The sequence below is a fragment of the Equus asinus genome, chromosome 20 (genome assembly GCF_041296235.1).
Source record: "Equus asinus isolate D_3611 breed Donkey chromosome 20, EquAss-T2T_v2, whole genome shotgun sequence".
NCBI classification, from domain to species: domain Eukaryota; kingdom Metazoa; phylum Chordata; class Mammalia; order Perissodactyla; family Equidae; genus Equus; species Equus asinus.
In genome coordinates, this window is record NC_091809.1 from 103,207,211 (window position 1) to 103,228,999 (window position 21,789).

Genomic DNA, 21,789 nt, shown 5'->3' on the forward strand with positions numbered 1-21,789 from the left:
CTAGTTGTGGCATGTGGGATGCTGCCTCAGCGTGGCTTAATGAGCAGTGCCATGTCTGTGCCCAGGATTCGAACTGGTGAAACCCTGGGCCGCCGAAGCAGAGCGTGTGAGCTTAACCGCTCGGCCACAGGGCTGGTCCCCAGGTTGTGGACTTTTAAGAGCGTTTTCTAGCTTGATGACGGGGCCGGGGAGGGGGGGGCGGTCCTGGATTCTTGATAGGAAAGTTATGTGATTAAGATACCCCGAGTCGGGGCCAGCCCCGTGGCCAAGTGATTAAGTTCGTGTGCTCCGCTGTGGCGACCCAGGGTTTTACTGGTTCGAATCCTGGGCGTGGACATGGTACCGCTCATCAGGCCACACTGAGGCCTCATCCCACATGCCACAACTAGAAGGACCCACAACTGAAAATACACAAATATGTATCCGGGGGCTTTGGGAGAAAAAGGAAAAATAAAAAAAATCTTTAGAAAAAAAAAAAGTTACCCTGAGTGAAACTCACGCTCGGAGCTGTTTGCAGTTCACCGTGGAGGGGTGCCAGCTTTGTTTTGAACCTGGGAAAAGAAATAGCCAGTGCTATTTTCTATCAGGCTGAATATGAGCTTATCCGGAAGTGTCGCTTTCTGCTTCTGTGCCACAACTGTCTTTGCCCATCGAACCACGGGACCTTACCTTTGAAACATTAGCTGTTCACCCTAGTAATTGCTCCATCCTCTAATTTAATGAAAACCCATTAAACCGAAACAATAATTAAAATGAGACATCATCTCTGTAGGAGGTTTGCATATTAAAATCACTGTGCATTTCAATGCGGGCAGATTTTTATTCTTGAAAAACAGCGTTTGAAGCAACAAGTAAAAATGATTTATAATGCGTAATCATAAATTAGAGAGCTTGGCGGTTGAACATCATGGCCTACTGTTTACTATTGAATTTGAGTAGCTGTGGCAAGGTCAAGGCTAATACAGCATTTGAATTCTCTTTCATGCCTGAGAATTAGGACTGTGCACAAAAGGGAACTAACTGTAATTCGGTCAGCCCACTGCTCCAAACTTTTTAAGCAGGCTCGAGATTGCACTCAATATGTGGAGGAGTTTAGGGTCCTGGAGGAGGGCTGTCCCTTAGGTAGGGCAGACCTGGCCCTGGAGCAGAGTAGAGTGGAGAAGTTAATGATTACCCTTGTCTGATTAGGGAAGCCATGCCGAAATACATAAGAAGGGCTTCAAAACGGAGTCAGAAGACACATGTCTGGTACTTGCTGGAGGTGGAATCTTGGACAACTCACCCATCTTCTACAAGCCAGACATTCTTTATCTTTAAATGAGCCTATTCATGCCTACCCAGTGGGTTATTATGAATATGAAATAGTGTCATGTGCGTGGACACTGGCAAATGGTGATGCTCAGACTTCAGTGAGTAGATGTCTGAGCCCTGTTAGCTAAAGCTTCTCAGAAGTGTCTTAAGGAGAGGATGGGGGAAGGGAGACACTTATTAAGCACAAATTATGCTCTAGGTGACTTCCATGTGTTCTTTCATTACTCCTTACTGAAGCTTACAAGGGGAGTGGTGTTTCCAGTGTTATCGACGAGGCAGCTGAAGGATGAAGGAAGGAAGCTGAGTTATCCAGGGTCTCACAGAGCCTACGTGGCGGAGCTGGCATTCAAACACTGGTTGGGCTGAGATGGATGGCAATGAGAGGCAGTGGTGCTTTGTGGTGGCACTAGACAGATTTGAGTTTCAATTCCAGCTATAATGCTTGGTAGGAAGCTTCTTAACTCTTTGTACCTCATCCATACGATGGAGACAGCAATACTGACATCGCTAGGCTGCTGACTGCCGTGACGACTGAATTAGGTGGTATATTTCAAGTCCTTAGTTTGCCATCTAGCACACAGCAAACATTAAAAAGTGTTTGGATGCTGGCTGGCTGGACCTAGATTAGAGTGGCCAGGAGCCCCATAGGCTCTGCCCAATCTTTTCTTTTTTTTTTAAAGGCATGCTTTTTTGGTGAGGAAGATTGGCCCTAGCTAACATCTGTTGCCAATCTTCCTCTTTTTTTTTCTCCCCAAAGTCCCAGTACATTATTGTATATCCTAGTTTTAAATCTTTCTAGTTCTTCTATGTGGAATGCTGCCACAGTGTGGCTTGATGAGTGGTGTGTAGGTCTGTACAGAGGATGCAAACTGGTGTACCCCAGGCCGCTGAAGCGGAGCGTGTGAACTTAACCATTACACCACTGTGCCGGCCCTGACTTTGCCCAATTTTTAAGAAAAGAGTTAGAATTGATCACTGTGTCACCAACCATGGTGTGCAACCTCTACTCACCTGCCCATTGCCCTCCTGCTGGCCACAGCCATAACCCGCTGTGGCACCAAGGCCCTCATGGCATGGTGGTTGCTGGTATAGCTTGGTAGTACCCCATCCTTCAGGCCCCAGCTGTATTCCAAATAAACTAACAATTGTCATGTGGCATGTACTGTTTTATTTTTTATTATTTTTTTAAAGATTTTATTTTCCTTTTTTCTTCCCCAAACCCCCTGGTACTAGTTGTATATATTTTTAGTTGTGGGTCCTTCTAGTTGTGGCATGTGGGACACCGCCTCAGCATGGCTTGATGAGCAGTGCCATGTCCATGCCCAGGATCCGAACTGGCGAAACCCTGGGCCGCCAAAGCCAAGCGTGTGAACTTAACCACTCGGCCACGGAGCGGGCCCTGGCATGTACTGTTCTAGTAGCTTAACGTGTGTCAATTGATTTAATCTTCATACTATCCCCATGGGGTAGGTACAGTCTTAATCCCATGTTAGAGATGAGGATGCTGATGTACAGAGAGGTTGATTTGTCCAGGGTCACACATCTGATAGTGGTGAAGCTGGCCTCTGAACCAAACAGGCTCCAGAGCCTGAGCTCTTAACTGCTACCCTACGCTGCCGCTTCATGGGAAGATCAAGTCTCTGAGGAGGAAGTCTCTGTCCTGCTCCAGGTTATTCCAACCCTGTGATGCCTCCTGAGCATGCCCACTTTTCTTGTGTCTTTAAACTGAACAACTGAATGGTTCCCATTCATTTGTGTTTTTATTACTTAACTTTTAGCCCCATTGTGGATAGATGTGTCTTAGTTTTGTGTCCATCGTGTCTGGTTCAGAGGTGTGCTCAATAAAGATTTGAAAGGTAAAGAATGAATGGGCAAATGAATGAGTGGATGGCTGGGTAGTTTGCACAGGGTAGGGACAAAGACTGCCCTCGTGACTTTTATAAGAACCTGGAGAGCATCCCGTGCTGGGAACAACGTCCTTGCCTGCATGCAGCAACCTATTGTGTACACACAACTTCATATGCAATGTGGTGGCATGCCCTTGGGGTTCCCAGACTCTTGACAGTCAGTGTGCATTCAGATGACTCCTGTGGAGGCTTAACTGTCAGTTTTTGCCGAAGCACACCTCAACCCCAACAGCCTGAGCTGTCTTGGGCAGGGGGTCCAGGTCGAATGCCCCCACAGACATTCTGGGAGCTGCCTGGTCCCCTCTATGAAGGAAGGAAGTGGAAGTCCATGGGAAGCCAGGCCTGGTTGAGGTTGGCTGGGCAGAGTCTGTCGTCCTCAGCAATTTAAAGAGACACAAATATGTGATTAAGAGCAAGGTGATTGGGGCTTATATTCTTTTGTGGGATGGCCGTCTTGTTTCTCCCCTTTTTCTACAATGTGTTCTTATATTTTAGCTTCCAACTTGTTGTCTCTTCCATACAATCATTCTCAGAGAAGATTTGGAAAACTCAGACCTGGGCAAAGAAGAAAAATTTCACGTGTTAGCTCCTAATTGCTGATATTTTGATTGAAGGCCATTGCCATCTTTCTGCTCTGCATCACTAAAGAAATCTTACGTATAGTTGATGCAATGCTGTACATACAACCGTGTGCCCGTTTGACAGTAGTGTGTAGGCATATCCCGTGGTATTCTAACACCTGGGCTATTGTTACATTATCCTGCATAACTTCCATTGGGCGCGTAGTCTAATTTACTTACCCATTCCTTTCTGTTGGATAGCTTTTTTGCTATACAATGCTGTCTTTTTTTAAATTGAGAAATATTGACATAAAGCATTATGTTAGTTTCAATACCCCTTTCCACCTTTTGACCTCCTTTACCCTTTTCACCCATCCCCCCTGCCTCTGGCAACCACCAATCTGTTCTCTATATCTGAGTTTTTTTTTGAAGTTTTAAATTGTTTTTAGTTTTCATGTATAGTGAGATCATATGGTATTTGTCATTCTGAGTTATTTCACTTAACATAATGCCCTCAAGTTGTAATCGCCCCGCCCTGGTTTCACTGAGATATAATTGACGTCGAACCCTGTGTTAGTTTTAGGTGTACAACGTAATGATCTGATATATGCATATATTGTGAAATGATCACCACAATATGTTAACATCTATCACCATACAGTTGTTTTTCTTATGGCAAGAACTTTTAAGATCTCCTCTCTTAGCAACTTTTAAATATGCAATGCAGCATTGTTAACTATAGTCACCGTACTCTACATTCCACCCCCAAGACTTACTTATTTTATAACTGGAAGTGTGTAACTTTTGCCCCCCCCTCACCTGTTTCACCCACTCCCCTCCCCCGGTAACTACCAGTCTGTTCTCTGTATCTATGAATTTTTTTAAATAAATTTTTTTTTTAGATTCCATGTATGTGAGATCATACGGTATTTCTTTCTGAGTTATTTCACTTAGCTTAATGCCCTCAAGGTCTTTTTCCCCTCAGTTTTACTGAGATGTAAATGACATAATATTAGTTTAGGATGTAAATATAATGATTCAATATATGTATATACTGCAAAATGATCAATACCATATGTCTAGTTAATATCCATCACCACACAGTTACAAGTTTTTTTTCCTGTGATAACTTTTAAGATCTACTCTTTTAGCAATTTTCGAATATACAATACAGTAGGGTTAGCTATAGTCACCATGTTGTACATTACATACCCCAAACTTTATTTTACAAGATAGTTATAACAATCTTATAACTTATACAATGCAGTCTTAATCATATAAAAAAAATCTTTTTACTAGTGTGTTTCCTTTCTGTTCCTTCATCCTGTGATTCAGATAGAGCTGGATCCATGCTTTACCTCTCTTTTTTTTCTTGGTGAGGAAGATTGGCCCTGAGCTAACATCTGTTGCCAATCTCCCTCTTTTTACTTGAGGAAGATGGTCCCTTAGGTAACATCCATGCCAGTCTTTCTTCCTCTGCTTTGTGTATGGGACGGCACCACAGCATGACTTGGCAAATGGTGTGTAGGTCTCTACCCAGGATCCAAACCTGTGAGCCCTGGGCTGCTGAAGTGGAGTGAGCAAACTTAACCACTACACCACTGGGCCGGTCCTGCTTTCCCTCTGTCTTTATTCCAGGGTGTCCAGCTGAGATGGGGTGGAGGGATGAGGGTTCGGGGGGAGACTTGGTCACTGGTGGGTTGCAGTGTGAGTGTGGGGAGGCAGCCTGTGAGGAGAAGCGTCACAGTTTGCTAACTTCTTAGTGACGAGGGATATGTTGATTTTCCTTACATATTTTATGTGTTTATAAGAAGAGCTCAGCTGTCTCACCACGCCTATCTAATTAGAAAAATTATGGGGATGGTGGAATCTCTTTTGAGTGAGTCACATAGTAATTACAAAAAATTGATTAATGCTATGTGTCGCAGAATTCCCTAGGTTTTGGCCCCTAATGGAAGAGTTGGGACGCTCAGCTGGCTTTATTGTTCCCTAGGCAGCTCATCATTTTAATGTACTTCTCAACAGGTTGGGGTTACAGCTGAGTGTCTTGGGTAAGCCTCCTTTGTTATGCTGTGTTCCAGACTTTGGAGTCAAGATATATTAATTATTGCAACAAACATTTGTTATTGTGGGGTCTGTATTGGTAAACAATTCCTCATGGAACTTACAGTCTTGTGGGCATGATAGCCATTAATAAAATAGTTACATAAAACTTTGGTTATGAAAAATACAATGAGAGCAAAATACAGTGGATCTGAGCTGGCCTGGGGTGGTCAGAGGAAGCTGGCCCGAAGGAGTAACAATTATGCTGGTACTCAAAGGAGAGGGAAAGAAGAGAGAGGTGGCTGCAGGTGAGAATCCACCAAGGCGGGGAGGGGCACAGCCCTGGAAAGAAGGGAAAGGAGGCTTGTGTGGCTGGAGTGCAGGAGCAAGGGGGTGGGAGAGGGGAAAGAGAGGAGGATGAAACAGTAAGCAGGGGAGCCAAGTGAATGCCATGGAGTGTTGTGATCGACTCTGCTGGGGCAAGAGTCACAGTTCTCTCCACTCACTTGCTGTGTGACCTTGGGCAAACCATAAAACGTCTCTGTGTGCCTCAGTTTCTTCACCTGTAAAATGGGCGGATGTTGATCTTTAGCTTATAGGGGTTGTACAAATAGATATTTCCTGAGTGAATCAGGCACTGGGTACATGATGTGACCTGTCCCTTTTCCACGTGCACCAAGATCTGAGATCATGTGAACACATTGGTGACTAGCAGATGTGGCTGAGCAAAGAGTATAGAGGGTGGAAGCAGCCTGCCAGGTTGGAATCTCAGCTCCGTGACTTCCTAGCCCAGTGTCTTTTAGAAAATGATGGAAATTCTGTAAGCCTTAGTTTTCTTGTCTGTAAAGTCGGAGAAATAATAATGGCTACTCCTAAGGTTATCGTGAGATGATATGTGCGTGGCGGTTAACCCTCTGCTTGGTGCCGCAATAAGCCGTTCACATTTGCTGTATCATTCTGGCTTCCAGAGCTCATGAGGTTTAATGAGACGCTATTGTGAACTTGTTGGTGGAGATAGAAATCCCTCACACATTAAGCGGGAGTCTCCTGGTGTCTCTACTACTTTCTGCTTCTTTGAAAGCTGCTTGGATCCATCTGATGTTCTCAAAGAAGGGCCACAGGACCTAACAGTGGGACCCGTGTCCCCCTCCCTCCCACACCAGGAATCGCCCTGTGGACAGTTGGCAGTTGTGAATTGGAAAATTTCCTCCGTACTTGGAAATGAAAAGCTAACTGCCATTTTGAATTAACAAGTGCTGCTTTACCTGCTGCGGTGTCTTATCATGAGCTTACATGGGGCTCGGGCTAGAGAGACGTGCCACATCTATATCAGGATGCTGCCCTGTCTTGAGTTTCTTGGTGTAAATACGCTATCATTGCTAAGATGTCCCCTGAATTCTCCATCGGTCAGGGCTGAGGCTGGCTGTGGTGTTTGTTTTGTCACGTTTCCAGCTGCCACTGTTTATTGCTCCCTTGATTCGCTGATCGGTGGAGAGTTCCCTCTGATGTTAGGTTGACTAGATGCTTTCCTGCTGGACTTGTAGTGAGAGAGAGACTTACAGAGAAAGACAAATGCCAGCATAATGGAAAACACGTGGGTGCTGATAGCCACCCAACGATCCTGAAATGATCGCCGCCACCTTCCTACCTCTCCTGCCTGGTAAACGCTTACTCATCTTTTTCAACTCAGGCTCAAAGATACATCCTCCCGATGTCATTCCTGCCTCCACGGTCCCCCTCCTTCCTCTGTGCATTGCCCTATCCTACCTGTTGTCAGAAGGGTCCTGTGCCAGAGCTCCTGTCTTGCTTATGCAGCGATCCTCGAGGGGAAAAACACCTGTTGTTACTGTCACTTTCCCCTTGCCCAGCACAGTGCCTGGCACAGAGGAAACACAGGCGTACATTTGTTGGCAACGCAAGTTGCCACCCTCCCCCCCCTTAAGTCAGGGAAAAGGGAAATGAAGTTGCTTCTTTTAATAGGCAGAGAAGAGTGTGTGAATACCATCGCTTATTTCTTTTCATCTCCGATCTCCTCCCTTCACCTAACACTTCTTCGCTGATTCTTAACCATCACATTAGCATTTTTAGTCTTCCTTTAAAAATGACTAGGTTGAGCTTTCCATCCCAGGAAAGAAAAAGCACTTAACCCTTGCTGCTGAGTTAGCAGTTCTTAAGGAGATCATGCAAAACCTCTAAGCACTGGGAACGACAGACATCCCTTTTTGGTCTTTTTTTAAATGCAAAATGTTCACTGTAGGTGAGTCTTGTGTGGGAAATGACCTTGATGCAATGGTAACCTCCAAGTATACTCCCAGAGGTCACAAAACAAAAAGCCTCCCAAACAGACCAAAGTCAGATGCTTGAATCCTGTGGTAAATTAAATCGATTTCAAATATCAAGGAGGAAGCAAAGGAAAGAGATGGGGTAGGCCAGCTCACTTAGCATAAGGGGGTATGTGGGGCTGGTGAAGGCTGAGCAGCCCCATTGGACTCCTGCGTTAGGCATTGTTCATGTATTCGATCTTTCTCTGCCCGTCAGCCTTCTTACTGATGCTGTGGTGACACGGACTGGAGCTGAAGTTATAAAAGGGGCTTCAGCAGTTGGGGGGCCTGGAGCCGGAGTGCTTCTGTTGGAGAGACTCGGGGGCAAGGAGCCGTGGCCACAGCTGTAGTTCACCAGTTACTCTGTGAGCGTGAAGGGTTTTGTTAGCGCTTCTCAGGATTCATGTGGGGACAGAACTGGAATGGAATGGGTGTGGCATTGAGGGATGACATAGCTGTCATTCTGAAGGTGGCAGCTTTTGTGTGTTATGACTTGGTCCTCCCGCCCCATTCTATTTATAACTAACACTCTTCTTCACTCCTTTTTATCTGTGTGTACACACTTATGTTCCATTTATTCCATCGACGTATTACAGGTTTCCACCTTGCTCTCTATATTTAACACCTGTGAGTTTTATCCATCCCTCTTGTTTTTCCGTGTTCTCTCTACCAGAATTGAATATTCTCAAATATAGCAAACATGCATTATAGTGGTTGAGTATGGAAATTCGGTGGTCCCTAGAGGTCCTCATGAACTGGTTTCCATCGGTTGCTCTTTTAACTTCAGGGGAGAAAGCAGGCTACTGCAAAGTAGGTGACATACCACTATTTTCAGTAATTGACAGCTTTATGTGATGTCGATTTGGAAAATCAGAGGAGAAAAATGTTAGAATCTGGGTGTTTTATAGATGGAAAATACCTCAGTACCCTCTTGCGCTATGTGGCTGGGAGCAGGGTAAAGTGGCTAACAGAAACAAAATGTCAATGCTAGGAAAAAACTTGGACGTCATGGAGTTCAAGCTTCTCAATTTTCAGATGTGGTTTGTGAGGCTCAGAGAAGTAAAGTGTCTTATCCAAGGTCACACAGCTACTTACCTGCAAAACTCAGAGTGGCCTTCAGTGCCTTGAAACCTAGTCCAGTGTTCTTGCCTCTTTGTTGTAAGAAGTGGGATTACTTTCTTGTGTTCTTTTAGCAGCTGAATTATGGTAAACGTTTACTTGAAAGAGCTTTTCTGAAAATGAGAATGCACATAAAGTCTCAATGTATCAAAATAGATGTTTTTTGCATTTCAGTCTGGTGAGTGCTAATGGAGTCTCTTTACTTCAGTGTGCCAATCATTTACAGAGAGAAGTGAGCAAAGCTGGCAAAGCGATGCTCGGTTTTCTAGGAGGGTTGGGTGAGCAGGCGCGTGGTCTGATGGGGTTAGGCTGTCAGGTGGGGTGTCCTGTAAATAGGGGCTGAGCTGGCACTGAATGTCATTTTCTTTAATTTGATAACCATTAACTCTTGAAATACTCATTTGTCTCCTACTTTTCCAAAAGGTATCATACTGTTTTCTGACTGTAATGTTTGTAGTTACTTGAAGTAACAATATAAATGACAAAAATAAATGGAAAACAAATTAAGATATTCATTACATCTTTGTTAGCTGCCTGTTTAATGCCAGGCACTGAGAACTGTGGGTACAACAATGAATAGATATGTGTGTCTGCCCTCATGCATCTTGTAGTCAGGTAGGGAAGGAAAGGAAAGAAGGTAAGAAAGGTGTAACAAGATTATGATGAGTGATGTAAGGAAATAATAAGCTGATTATAATAATATATTATAAGTTGTATGGAGAACATAACCAGACCGGCGTGATAGACGTTAACGGAGAGCTTGCTTGTGAAGGCGTGACCAGGAAGTGGCATTTGCAGTGAGAGCTGAAGGAGGAGGATCCAGGACCAGGCGTGTGAAGATGGGGCAGAGGGAAGAGTACAAAGGTCCTGAGGCAGGAGTGGGCCTGGGATGCTCCTGTAGAAACCAAGGAGAGTATGAAGTTGGGTGGAGGGATGGGCAGGAGTCAGTCTGTGGGTCACCTTGCAGGTCACGCCAAAGAGCCTGGCTTTTATCCCGGGTGCACTGGAAAGCCATTGGAGGGTTTTAAGCAGGAGAATGAAATGATTCTGACTTTTGCTTTAGCAAGAGCACTTTGGCTGCGTGTGGAGAATGGAGAGAGCAGGATGGAAGCAGAGAGGCTGGTTAGGAAGCTATTGGAAGCCCCTCGGGAGAGGATGGCAGCCTGGACACGAGTTTTAAGAGAGGCGTTGGGAAGAAGTAGACAGATTTCAGACAAGGGAACCCTCCTGATTGGCCCTAGGATTGGATATGGAGGGTGGAGGAAAGGGAGGAATCCAGGACAGTTGCCAGTTTTTTGGCTTGAGGAACTGGGTGGTTCCATTTACTAAGACTGGGAACCCTAGGAGGAAATAGAAGGTTGGAGAGAGAATGAGAGCTCTGCTGTGGATGTACACAATTTGAAATGCTTATTAGACCATCTTTTGGAGATATTAAGGATATTGTGTAAATGAGTCTGCTTAAGGGAGAGGTAGGGGTTGCAGGTATAAATCTAGAGGTCATTGGCCTTGGGGCTGGACTATCACCCAAGGAGAACTGAGTGAGAGGTGAGGACACCCATAACCAACAAGATATTCATACCTCTTTTCCCCAGAACACACTACTGATGGGTCATGGCCCTCTTCATTGGACCCAAGCTTCAGAATCCTCTAATGAGCTCTCTAGGCAGCCACTACCCATCCGTGGATTCCTAATTGATGAGTAAAGAAGGAAATAGCAAAAAGGAAAAAAGTAAACATATGGGTTAGTCTCGAGAGCCAAATGTTTTTTCTGGCACTAAATTCTAGGCAGAATTTATTATGAGGATCTTTGCCTACCAGTAATGATAAAAAAGAATGTTGACGAACATTCGTTGACAATCTCTAGTTCACAAAGTGATTTGTTCATACCTTTAATAGGTTTGGAATATCATCTTGGAAAGTCTTTGGCTGCGATTTTGTAGAAGGTATAGAAGCGTTCCCTAAGTGGCTATCTCTTATCTCAGCCCTTGACAAAAGCTGACAGCATGCCACTTAGCAGTGAAGTAGAGAAAGCCTTTCTTTGGGCAGCAAAGCAGATATCGTCCAAGTAGGTTTGTTTTATGCTGGTAGCGTGCTCTGCCTGGGTTGGCTGCCTCCATGGTAGAGGACCAACCAGCCTTGCGCCCTGCTATTCATAGCCTGGACTTTTGCAGCTGGAAGACTGTAGTGTCCTTTTCTGTGCTGCCATCTTGAAGCAGCAAATTATAGAAGGCTGAGCTGGGAAGGCCCTGAGAAATCACCTAGTCTGTCACCTCATTTTGCAGATGAGAAGACTGAGCCTTTTCAGGATGAGGTTCTTCAAGGCCCATATTCAAGTCTGTGGCATTGCTTGGGCAATGCAGCCTTTGAAGTTTCATGTTTTCCCAGACTCCTCATGCAGTCCTGGAGGAATAACCAAGTAGTTACCATACAGTCAGAGGATGTGGTCGGGGCATGAGAGAAGGCCACCAAACATGCCTTTGGTGTTCATGTGTCATCTTCTGAATGGTTTTCTCTAACTCTGCTCACTTGGTGCCCACTTTCTGATGCCAGGAAGTGTAGTGGAAAATAATGAGATAATGCCCAGTTTATCGTGACAAGGGGGAATCTGAGGATGAAATGATGGATGTCCCTCATGATGTGGATGTTGCAGAAAGAAAGATTCTTGTCCAGGAGCAGGATGAGCTGGACTCACACACCTCTAGGCCAGTTGAATTGGCCTCAACTTTAATAAATATTTCATGAGGAAAGTCATCGACTGCATGTTTACAGGGGAATTCCAGGCACGCTGGTGGGTCATACGTTGTATTTATTCTTTAAGCAAAAGCAGAGTTGTCTGGCGTTATTAGTGTTAGTAAATCTCTGCTGGCAGGGACAGGTTTCCCTAGATACGTTGCAGAGAGGAAGAACTCAGTCCATGGGAAAAGTGCCATTGGAGCCCGTGGAGTGGCATTTGGATCCTTCTAGACTCAGGATTCTCTGAATTTAGGACCCCATTTATCAGACTGCCCGCTTTATTTAGAGGAACTTAATCTGTTTGCAGCAGGCCAGATTGCTCAGTGTCCCATCACAATTCCTGTCAGAAAAATCACTGGCTGGCCGATTGTGAACTTGTCAGAGTGACAAGTGGGCACGGTGACAGGTGGCATTACTGGGTTTTGCATTGAATAAATGCAGCTGTGTGGAGTGGCGGGTGGCGCCTGAAACTGAACGCTGTTGACGAGAGGGGGGAAATGAAAAGTGCAACCTGTATCCTTTGGACCTAGCATTTTTCACTCTGCATCTTTTCTCCTCTTCTCTCTCTTCTTTTTCCTTCTGTATTACTTTTCTTTTTACTTACTCTTCTCTCCTCTCTCTCTCATCCTGTTTCTTCTGCTCTTCCTTCTTGACTCGCAGATGTAGAGAGAGAGATCCATGCAGCCCCACACGTGAGTGAGAAATTAATTCAGCTGTTCCGGAATAAGAGTGAATTCACCTTTTTGGCCACTGTGCAGCAGAAGCCGTCAACTTCAGGAGTGATACTGTCCATTCGAGAACTGGAAAACAGGTAAGAAAGCTCTTTGTACTTTTGAAAACCTGCTTAGAATGAAGGGGCTACACACATGCCTTGGAATTTAGAGATAGTAGCTCCAAGAAAAGGTTCAGCTAGCCGAGGCCTGGGTCCTGTTGAACGCAATGACTTACTTTGCATTAGGAATTTACTTTGGGCAAAGTGGCTTTCTTGTTTGCTCTCCAAGGACCACTCGTGAGTGTCTTTCTCACCTATCTTATATCTGCTGCTAGACTTGGCTCATGTACAGTTATGAGCGCATGATGACATTTCAGTCAGTGATGGACCACATATATGACAGTGGTCTCATAAGATAAGTACCATGTAGCCTAGGTGTGTAGGAGGCTGTACCATTTAGGTTTGTGTAAGTATACTCTATGATGATCACACAACGTCGAAATTGCCTAAGGACACATTTCTCAAAATATGTCCCTGTCGTAATGTGATGCGGGACTGTAAAACTACATTCTACCCATCATATTTAGGTCATCAAGCAAGTTAACAAGTTATATTTAACAACAACCTTCAACAAACATTTATTTTGTGTCTTTTATGCAGAAACTGTGCTTAACGCTGAGAATATTAAGGTGAATAATACAGAATTTTTATTCTAAGGATCCCATCAGCTGGTAGGGAAGATGGACAAATATCATGAAATGTTGCAGGTGCAGTGCTAGAAATTTGTGTTTAGGGAGTAAAGGTAATGGTGGTCAATTCCACTAAGGATGGCCGTAAGCAAGAAAGGCTTCAGAAAGGGTGATGCTTGTATAAGGAAACGTTAGTACTCTATACAAATATATATGTATGTAGTCACCCTGTAAAGGAAATTTAGTTTTATCCTGATTTACTGAAAGACCAAAAAATCGTGAATAATTGTTAAGTTTTCTTAAATATCTCTTCAGGGTACCTTTTGAGTTAATTGTGTTTTTTTCCCTTTCATCTATTGACATAATTAATTACATTGAGTCCATAGTGTTGAACTATTTTGAAATTCTTAAACTTACACTTACTAATATTTTATTTAGGATTTTTGCATCGATATTAATAATGATAACTAAAAATAGTAGTAGTAACTATTTTAAGCACTGATAAATGCTGGGCATTGTTCTAAACTTTACGCTAAGTCCGTTAGACACTTAAATGTTTTCACTCATTAATTGAGATACAGTAGGTTTTTCTGTGTACATGGTTAATTTGAGGCCTTTTGAATTCTTTTTGTGTTCTAGACTGGTTTAAATATCTAGGCCATCCTTCCTTTATAAATGTTTCTGGTAGAATCAGCCCGAAAGAACATGGGCTGATAATTTGTTTTCCGGGAGGCTGGGAAACCTTTTATTACTGGAAATGTGCATTTTCCATCTTTTATGGCATAGTTCTATTTCATTTTAAACTCTTCTTTGGGTTGATTTATGTGTTGTCAGAATCATATTTCATTGAGATCTTTTTTTGGGTAAATAGTTGGACAGTATATTCTCCTTAATAAAATTTTCATATTTGTGGTTACATCTTCTTGAATTTGTAATGTGAAGTATATGTATTTCCTTTTTGTTTTCTTGGTCATGCTCATCACAGGATTGTGTAACTTCTTGGCCTTTTTAATGAAACAATTCTTAGTTTTATTGATCAAGTCTACGGTTTTTCATTTTAATTTCATTGATTTCTGCTTTATCACTTTTTAGTAGTATTTTTAGTAGCTTCTCAGATGTTGGGTTCATTTGTTTTCAGTATTTCCTGTTTACTAGCACAATCACTGAGGGCTTTATTTTTCCTGTGAGTATTGCTTTGGCTATAGCCCGTTGATACTGCTATTTAGGGTTTTCATTTTCTGAACTTTGGCATAGTTCTTAATTTCAGTTTGACTTCCTCTTTGACCCAAATTAGAAGGGTGTTTAAAAATTTCAAAGCGATCAAGTTAAATACTTGATGGATGCCTTCTGGTTTTGTTAATTGAAGACGTGCTGTAAGATCTATAGATTTGAGATTGCTGAAACTTTTTCTGGTGACTTTGTACATGCTCAATATTTTTATTTTTGGGTGGTGCCTTTTAAAAGGATGGTGGTTTTGGTGTGTGTATAGATATATACAGATACCACTTTATACGTAACACCTTTCTGTTGTGTTATTCAACTTCTGTGTGTTTTTTATTTTCTCCTTGAATTATGATATCTGGGAGGGGTGGATTCTATTGTGATTAGACTTCTATCATATTCTCCTTAAATAGGTTTAGGGGCCAAGCCTGGAAATGTCATATGTTACCTGCACTGCATTTCATTGACCAGTGCTGGGATATTGTCTAGCAGTGTGCCAAGGAGGAGAGGACATGCATACTGGGATAACTAGGCAGTCTCTTGATTGTTTGGGATGTTTCCAATGTGGTTTGTGCCCACATGTATGAAAGTAGCATAGGGAAGAGATTGCATCACGTAGGGTTTTTCTTTTTTTTTTTTTTTTTCAAGTAATACTCTTGGGCATACAGTATACATTCAATATTTACTGAATAGATAGAAATAGATTGTTTTTCTCCATCTCTCATTAAGGCTGCTCAGAAATTTCATGGCTCGGTTCAAAGTTTCACATGGAATATATTGTCCCAGGCATAGGCACTGCCCCGGCTGTACTACCTGTGGATGCTGCACAGGACAGTGAAAAGGCAAAGGTGTTGGTATCTGGAGATTGAAATGAATAATACCTTGGGATTTGTAAAACACCAGCATAGTTCTTGGCATATAGTAGGAACCCAATAAAAAAAAAAAGCCATTGTAATTTAAATAAATTGAATTAAAAAAAAAGCCGTGATGATGATGATGATGTCGAGGTGGAAATTTGATGCTGAGGAGTGGCTAGGAAGCACAATCACTTTTTTCTCAAGTTCAGTGGTTAAGGGAAAACAATGTATGTCACCTGAACCTTCTGGTAGTGTTCAATTTCCGGTCAGAAGTCACCTTTGCTGATAAAGCACAATGGGGGAACGGCATTCTGGATCTGAACCCTCTCCCTAGCCATCATTTGCACCACAGGAAGTAATCATCCAACTGCCTTTTCCAAAGCTGTCAGCCAGAAAAACTGCATTTACCGTTTTGGAAATCACTGTTTCCAATTTCTGTTAGGCTTCCGGCTACTTTCAGGGAGGGCCATTATTGAATTAATGGCAGAAGAGTTCATTCAGTGGCTGAGTTCTCCTCTAGCCACAGGCAGGCATCTCTCTCACCTGGTGGGGATGCAGCGGCCAGAGGTGGGTCACGTGGGAAGCTGTGACTCCTTAAACTGGGAGTGAACTTCTTGGCACAGCAATATCTGGAAACTCCCTAGGTCATTGAGCCAGTTGAGTTCCCATGAATGTCTTAAGTGAGTAGACAGAATGAAATGGAAAAACTTAAAGATGTTGGAAACTTACCTAGAGGTAGCAATTGAAATAGACGCTTATGTCATGGAATGGGCACTCTATTATTAATTCTAATCTATATGTCTAATCTGATAGATTCTTTTTTTCCCCCAATATCAGTAGAATACATTGGAAGAGCAGCAATGATGAATCTGTCTTGCTGAACTATCTTAATGGATATTGCAGATTTTACGTTTATTTTTCCTGATTCAAGTGTGTTCATATAAGGCTTTGATAAAACGGAAAGCTTAATTAACATAGATTAAATCTAGTTGAATGTTCTGCCAGTATATGCAACTCTGTAAGATATAATGGGGAATCTTTTGTTTTTCTATTTTATTCCTAAATTATAGATAAAATTGAATTTAAGCGTAATTAGATAGGAAGCTGAAAGCTAGGGTCTAATAAAAACCGTCCTGTGGAGCACTTCAATGAGGAGACGAAGAGGACATTTTTGGCTTCTTAGGGCATCTCCTTTTTTTTAAACAAAAATTTAAAAGATACTGTTTCAAAAGATACTCCTCAGTTTTCTGAGTTCTTGTGGTGGGAAGAACATTCCACTTAGATGCCAGGTAGACCTGGGTTCAATTCCCGGTTCTGTCAACTACCAGACACGTAAGCTTTTGCAATTGCTTTTAATTGACCGTGCCCTAGTGTCCTGCCATGTCAAGTGATGGTCTTGGCGACTCTGTCGTGGGTTACTGGGAGCACTCAATAGGAGCACTTACATGAATGGTTTCTCACACAGCTCACGTCACGGCACTCAACAGATGTCATTTCCCTTCCTCTCCTCATGGCTTCTTTCACTATTTCCTAATTCCCTCCCAAATTCTTCAGAAGGGAAAAAGACCTTTTTGGGACCTTTTCACCACTTGCAATAGAAATTTGGTTTTCACATCAAGAGGTTGTTACAGATAACCAAAAATACTGAGTTGTCCTGATGGAAGGCAGTCTGTCATTTCTAAGGAGTAGCTTTGCCTTTTCTAACTAAGGAGTAGGTTTAACTTTCTAACTGGATGATTTAAGCTAATATTTAAATTAGTTTGTACTTTCAGATAATTTATTGAACATCAGAATGGAGGGTAGAGGTTAGAGGAAGAAATTCCAGGAGACTGTTACATGGTTTGATGAAGCCAGCCCAAGAAAAATCTTTTTCTTTGGGTGATTAACAGTATATTTCCAGAAATTGAACCTTTTCTGTAAACTTAAAAGTTCTTTCCTTAAAGAGATAGTCTAGGGCTTATATTATTTAAAAATCAGATTTTCAATTGTTAAATTGCTTTCATTTGGAAAGGAAAGAGCTAAATTCAAGCTGGAATCTTGCCCTAGGGCAGATCCTTTTGCAGTAGACAGACAGGTCTCCACATCACATTCAAACAAGAGGAGAGGCTTCACACTGAGAACTGTGCTCTGATGAGCCCAGAAGCTCCCGTAGCAACAGCAGTCAGGACATATTCCTGAAAACCTACCCTATACCAGGTGTGGTCCTGGACGCTGGGCTGTGATTGTGAAGCATACGGTGGTGGAAAAAGTCCATTAAGGAAACACCACAACGTATGGTTAGTGCTCTGGTAGGGGGAATACAGGAAGCACAGAGCAGGGTACCTTGCCTTGCCCAAAAGGACGTGGAAGGTCTTCCCACTGAGAGTTATACTTAGTAGGCAAAATAGAATAAGTAGAAATCAGCCGGAAGAAATGAATGGAAGACGGTTGTGGATGCAGCATGAGCAAAGGGGTGAGAGATGAGAGAGATCATGGTGCATTAAAAGAACTGAAGAAAAATGCAATGTTATTAGAGAGTGGGGAGAACACAGGGAAGAAGGGGCAAGGTGTGGCAAGAAGTGGACCTGGAGAGTCAGGCAGGAGGCCAGATTGGGATGCCTTCATAAGCAATGCACAGGGGTTTAGCCTGGATTCCAAGGGCAGCTGGGAGCCATGGAAGGGGTGCAAGTGCAGGTGTAGTGTGGTTAGATTTGTGTTTTAGAAAGATAGCACTAGGTGCTTAGTGGAGAATGGGGTGGAGGGGCAGAACTGGAGACAGAAGGCCAGTTACAAAGCTGCTGCGGCTGTGTAGAATCTAGACTCGAGCCAAGAGGGCGGGTCCTGGCCTCGGTCAGGTGATGGTGGTGCAGATGGAGAGAAGTTGATTAATTTAAGAGATAATTAGGAGGTTGAGAAAACTGGTTCTGGTTCTAAGTGGGCCGTTGGGGGTTGGAGAGGGGGGAGTCGAGGGTGATGCCCAGGCTTCCAGCTCAGGCTTCTGGGAGTCCTGTGCCCTGAGCAGGCAGAGCAGGGGGTGCATGGCTTTTTTTTATCCTTGTGTTATGTGTGTCATGTAGCATAGTTCTTGAATTTACTTTAAGATTTTAGTTCAATAAACTAACAAAAATATAGAAAAGCTGAAAAGGGTAATAATTGATGGGAAATGTTCTCAGTAAATGGGTTCCCCTGCTCCTGGATAGAGGCTTCTTGAAGAAGAAAACAACCAGAAGTGAATATGTGCGTCTAGAGTTGCTTCCAAATGCTAGGAGAAAGATACCTGGAATCTGGGTTTCTAACTTGATCTTTATGCCTAGCAGAGTATAGACACAGCTACGAGGGAAGGTTGAAAGGCTGCACTGTGCCTTAGAAAGTAGCAATTTCATATAGAAATGAAAATGAATGGAAGGATCTCACGTCAAAGTGAGGAGGTTTTTCAGGAACACACTAATTAAATAAAATTTAAGTCTTTGTTGGAAGAAATGAAGCTGTGCAGATAACTTTTGACCTTAATTGAAGACAAGAAGTAATCACAGCAATAGAGTATAATGTTTTGGGCAAATTGCTCATGCCTGTATATATGCACATTAGATTTTGGATTGCTTAGAGTTTGAGAAATGGCAAAACGGCAAAGGTAGCAGTTAACCTTTACTTTTTAAGTAAAAAAGTCACAATTTCATTAATATTTATGCATAAAATCATTTAAGTTCAATGGAATTCTCCTGGAGGATTTAAAACACTGACTTCTTTGACTTGCTTAGAATTGGTAATTATGAAACACCTGCATGCCTGGGTAATACGTATTCATTCAACTGGCTCTGTGGAGAGAAATGTGGAAGATGAGCCTTGTCACTTATGAAAGATAACTTTAACCCCCTGATTTGCTGAGTTCTGGGTGGAAGGCACCCCAGACAGTCAATCCATTGAGGGTCGTGCAATGGCAGAGATACTGGGCCGGGAGTCAGAAGAAATGGGCTCAAGTCTCTGTTCTGTCAGTGAGTATTCAGGAGCCCCTGGGCGGGCCCCTCCCTGTACCTCAGTTTACTTATCTGTCAAATTGGAATTCTTTCATTATTCATCAGATACTAATGTGTGGGCAGAGCATTGGTGGATCCTTCAGTGGTGAAGAGGACCTGCAAATGGCCCGTCTTCAGGGAAGTTGCATTCTGATGGGGCAAGTGAGATAAATATGGTTAAAGTTACACCTAATGATAAATGTCATAGAGGCAAATAAAACAGAAAGACAAGTGACAGATCAGTGGAGAAAGAGGGTCCAGAGAAGGCTCTATGAGGATGGGGCCCTTGAACTGAATCAAAGAGGCAGCTATGGGAAAATCAGAAAGATGAGTGCCACAGAGGAGCAGAGGAGACAGTAAGTGCAATGGTCCTGCAGCAGGATCCTGCCTAGTGTGCTCAGGGGACGGACTGAGGGCTGGTGTATATGGAGCCTGGTAAATTGCAGGTGAGGAGAGGAAATTGTCCTTGATGAGAAGATGTAACAGTAATAGCTGCCTTGACAATTTCACACTGTGAGAGAGAGTGTAAATGACAAAGTGTGATATTTACACAGGTCATGCCATTTCAGGTCCAAAAGTACTTCTTGAGCACCAGGTACACGCAAAGAAAGTCTACTCATCCATGTTCCTTGGAAATCAAAATAATTTCATAGCTCATGGAACTATAACAACTACATAATGTTTTTGTAAAGCAAATGAATAAACTCAGTGTGGTTTTTTTTGGGGGGTGTTTCAGTTTCTCCCCTTCTACCACTTCTAGTTGATTGAGTTGGTTGCCAATAATTATAAGCTGGTAGGAGTGAATCGTTAATTCACCATCTGAAGCATTATCAGTTCATCTGGACACAGCCAGATAAGGTTCTTCCAGCAAATAATAGCCTTTCCTGAGAGTGGAAGCTCTCATCCCCGAGGAGGTGGACATGACATAGAGATGGAGAAGTATGTGGTGTGTGGGAGTAAGGGGGGGCCCTCGAAGAGGTCCTTGTGACCGGAATGCAGCCTGCAGGGAGAGCTGGGGTGGTGGCATTGGTAGGCTCCCAGTGAAAGGCAGCCTGTAGGATTTGTTGAGGAGCATGGACTGTATCTTATAGGATAGAGGTTGAAACTCTAGGCCTATAGTTAGCTTGCAGAACTGCTTTATTGGGCTCACATTATAATGGCCCCCACATTATTTTCCCATTAAAATATTTTTTTAAAAAAATCATGAATTAGTTGCCAACATTTAAAAATTGGGTGATTTGGCCTAAAAATCCAGCTTTCCAGATTCTCATGAAAAACAGTACAAGCGTTCTTCAGATTGCCACGGTCCCCTGTCTCTCTCCATTGTCTCCCTATCACTATGAGGCCGTGTGTTGTTTGCTTTTGTTGTGTTAATGTGCAGTTAGGAGAAAAGCGAAACTCTTGTACCCATGTTTTTATTAAAAGAAGAAAACTAAAGACAATTAATGGGCTGCTTGTTTTAAGACAACTGCTTCAAATTCATAGCACGCTCAGTCCTGTGAGATAGCTGCCTGGCCCCTGAGGTTTGTGAGTCCCCTCTGTCGGGGCTGGTGAAGCAGGAGACTTCATGCTGAGACAGCTGCTTTAGGGAGAGTTCTTAGGTGGCTGTGCAGAGGATGCATTTTTGTTGCTAGTTAAGGGAGTAGGCCAGTTCAGGAGTCATGGTCTGGAAAAGGTGCTCTTCAGACTGAGAAAGGTTGAAACAAAAACGAGCGCAGAGACGGAAGGAGCTGAAAGCTCCCTGGATTGCACACATTGCACCTTCCAAACAGGACTTATTTCTGAAGCTGAATTACGTTGTTTTCCACAAACCACCCCAAGGACATTTCACTTTTCTATGGCCATGGTGACCACATTTTCTGAAGTCAGAGTTTGGAAATGTATAGCCTGACAAGGAATTTTAGGCTGACTTAGGGGTAATTCTTAGTTTGGAAGATAGGGTTTGTTTCCTGAAATCATGGAATCCTTCGGATGTGTTAACGACTAAGTGGGAATAGGGCAATGAATTATCCTAGAATAACTGTATTTTAAAATCTGGGCTGTGTAGTTGTTGGTTTATCAGATGTGGCTCTGTAAAAACAAAAGATGTACATGATGAGTTTAAAGGGGACAGTGGAAATCACCATGGCTGGCCCGTTTATCTCCTTTCATTCTGCCCTGATTTGATTCTGGATCCTCAGCTGTCAGCTTTGGGAATATAGAATACTTTATCTCTTTCTGGATATTTTATATTCAGTGTCTTGACTTTAATCTTGATTCAAACCAACAAGAGGTGGAAATGCTCTATAGCTGTTTCCAGCATTCAAAACATGATCCTGTACTTT

The 21,789-nt window shown here is 43.0% G+C and overlaps 1 protein-coding gene across 4 annotated transcripts in view; it reads left to right on the forward strand.

Moving 5' to 3' along the window:
- Positions 1–21,789, forward strand: part of NELL1 (neural EGFL like 1) — a 779,413-nt gene that overhangs the window by 68,930 nt on the left and 688,694 nt on the right. For all 4 annotated transcript variants that reach the window (XM_070491352.1, XM_070491350.1, XM_070491351.1 and 1 more), the window contains exon 3: positions 12,655–12,805. In XM_070491352.1, the coding sequence (XP_070347453.1) occupies positions 12,655–12,805 (151 nt within the window). The remainder of the gene's footprint in view (positions 1–12,654; positions 12,806–21,789) is intronic.